Source organism: Octodon degus, unplaced genomic scaffold (assembly GCF_000260255.1).
Source record: "Octodon degus isolate 3935 unplaced genomic scaffold, OctDeg1.0 scaffold00031, whole genome shotgun sequence".
Classification (NCBI taxonomy): Eukaryota; Metazoa; Chordata; class Mammalia; order Rodentia; family Octodontidae; genus Octodon; species Octodon degus.
The window spans coordinates 6,721,188-6,722,743 of NW_004524607.1; the positions used below are offsets into that span (position 1 = coordinate 6,721,188).

Genomic DNA, 1,556 nt, shown 5'->3' on the forward strand with positions numbered 1-1,556 from the left:
TAGCCCAGTTGCAAGGTCGTGGCTGTTTATGAACATGGGGATAGTTCTGCTGGTTAGCCACATTTTCTTTTTGTTATTCTGTCTCTAGCAGCTTTGACCCTTAGAGCTTCTCCATTTGAGTTATTGATGGTGGAGAGAGTTAAAACTAAATCATCCTGCCTGGTTGATAATTTTGACGGAGTAGAAGCCCAGACTTACTATCAGTAATAAGATCTGGGAATATTTTCTGGCATACAATTATCTGACCCTGTGTGCTTGGGTAAATGAAATTTAGCTGTTCTATAAAAGGGACCAGAACTCAATCACATTCGTCTCTCACATACCAGAGCTTTTGTCAAACTAGACGTTTCAGAGCCCTTGTGCTTGGCTATAGAAACATGTTATTTAATTTAAACAAGCTAAAGATTAACTGAGTTTAAAATGGAATGAGAAGGTGGCCCAGCGATCATCTTGTGGAAGCACCAGGCTTTGGAGGGAGGCAGGCGTGGGGTCTGTTGAGCTTCACTTCCTCCTGGGTTGACCTCTCTCAGCCTTCCTGTCCTCATCTGCACAGTGGGAGTCACAAGCCTGGGGGAGGAGAGAATGAGGGAACTGCTACCCAGTGGCTGGCATAGTCTGACATACTGTAATTGCTTAATAGTGTTACAGAGAATCCCGGAAATGTGATGAAAGAGATGCTGCTTTCAAAATTCACTCTTCTATTAAAAGGGAAGGCATGCAGTTCATTAATGCTGTGATTGTTAATAGCACAACCATCAGGGTTGAGGTAAGGGCCTTCTGGCCCTCACGCTGGTGTGACATGGTTTTCTTTTTCTCTTTTTTAGAATGACTATGAAGTGATCGTTTTTATGTTTTGTCAACATTCCTGACTCATATTTAGGGTAATAAAATGAAAAATGTGCCCAATAGTCTTGTATAAAGAAAATGCCCTCCTGTCTCACTCTTTAATGTATGTGGTTCTTGATCCAATAAGCTTACATTCTTTTTGAAATACATTTTTGTTGGTGTCTATTAATTTTATAAAATACTGGGTTTTGATGTGGAATTTGCATGCATGCGTCTCCTGTGATATACTTGGGTCATATCCAATACCCATATAGCACCAAGCTCTCCCTCCTTATTCCTTCCTGATGCTGGAAGAGGCCCAGGTACTTTTCAAGTTCAGGCTGCACCCCTGAGATCTCTGCTTCTCTCCCTCTCCTACCTGCCAGGGCTCCCCATCTGGGGTTTCCCCCCTTGATTCTCTCCTCAGCAGTGTGGCTAAAATTGTCTGAGGTGCAGAACAGAGGTCACTGTGCTCTCTGAACCACTCGAGGTACTCTCCTTACCCCTCCTCTTCCTTAATCTCTCTTCTACTTTGATGTCATCTGTTCCACATACAGATAAACTTATGCTCAAGATACTTTAAACATTCTTTGAATGAACCAGGTGGCTTCCTCCAGTTGTAATTCTTAAGGTGAAAGATGAGGAAAGTTAGCCCGTGGGGGTAGCTGACAGTCATTGATGGTCAGCACTGCTTTCTCTGCTAGGCTAAATAGTGGCCCCCAAAGATTGCA

At 43.1% G+C, this 1,556-nt stretch overlaps 1 protein-coding gene across 1 annotated transcript in view; it reads left to right on the forward strand.

Moving 5' to 3' along the window:
* Vps41 (VPS41, HOPS complex subunit) overlaps positions 1-1,556 on the forward strand; it is a 183,426-nt gene that overhangs the window by 104,714 nt on the left and 77,156 nt on the right. Inside the window, exon 9 of the mRNA XM_023713367.1 lies at positions 641-766. Coding sequence (XP_023569135.1) covers positions 641-766 — 126 coding nt within the window. The remainder of the gene's footprint in view (positions 1-640; positions 767-1,556) is intronic.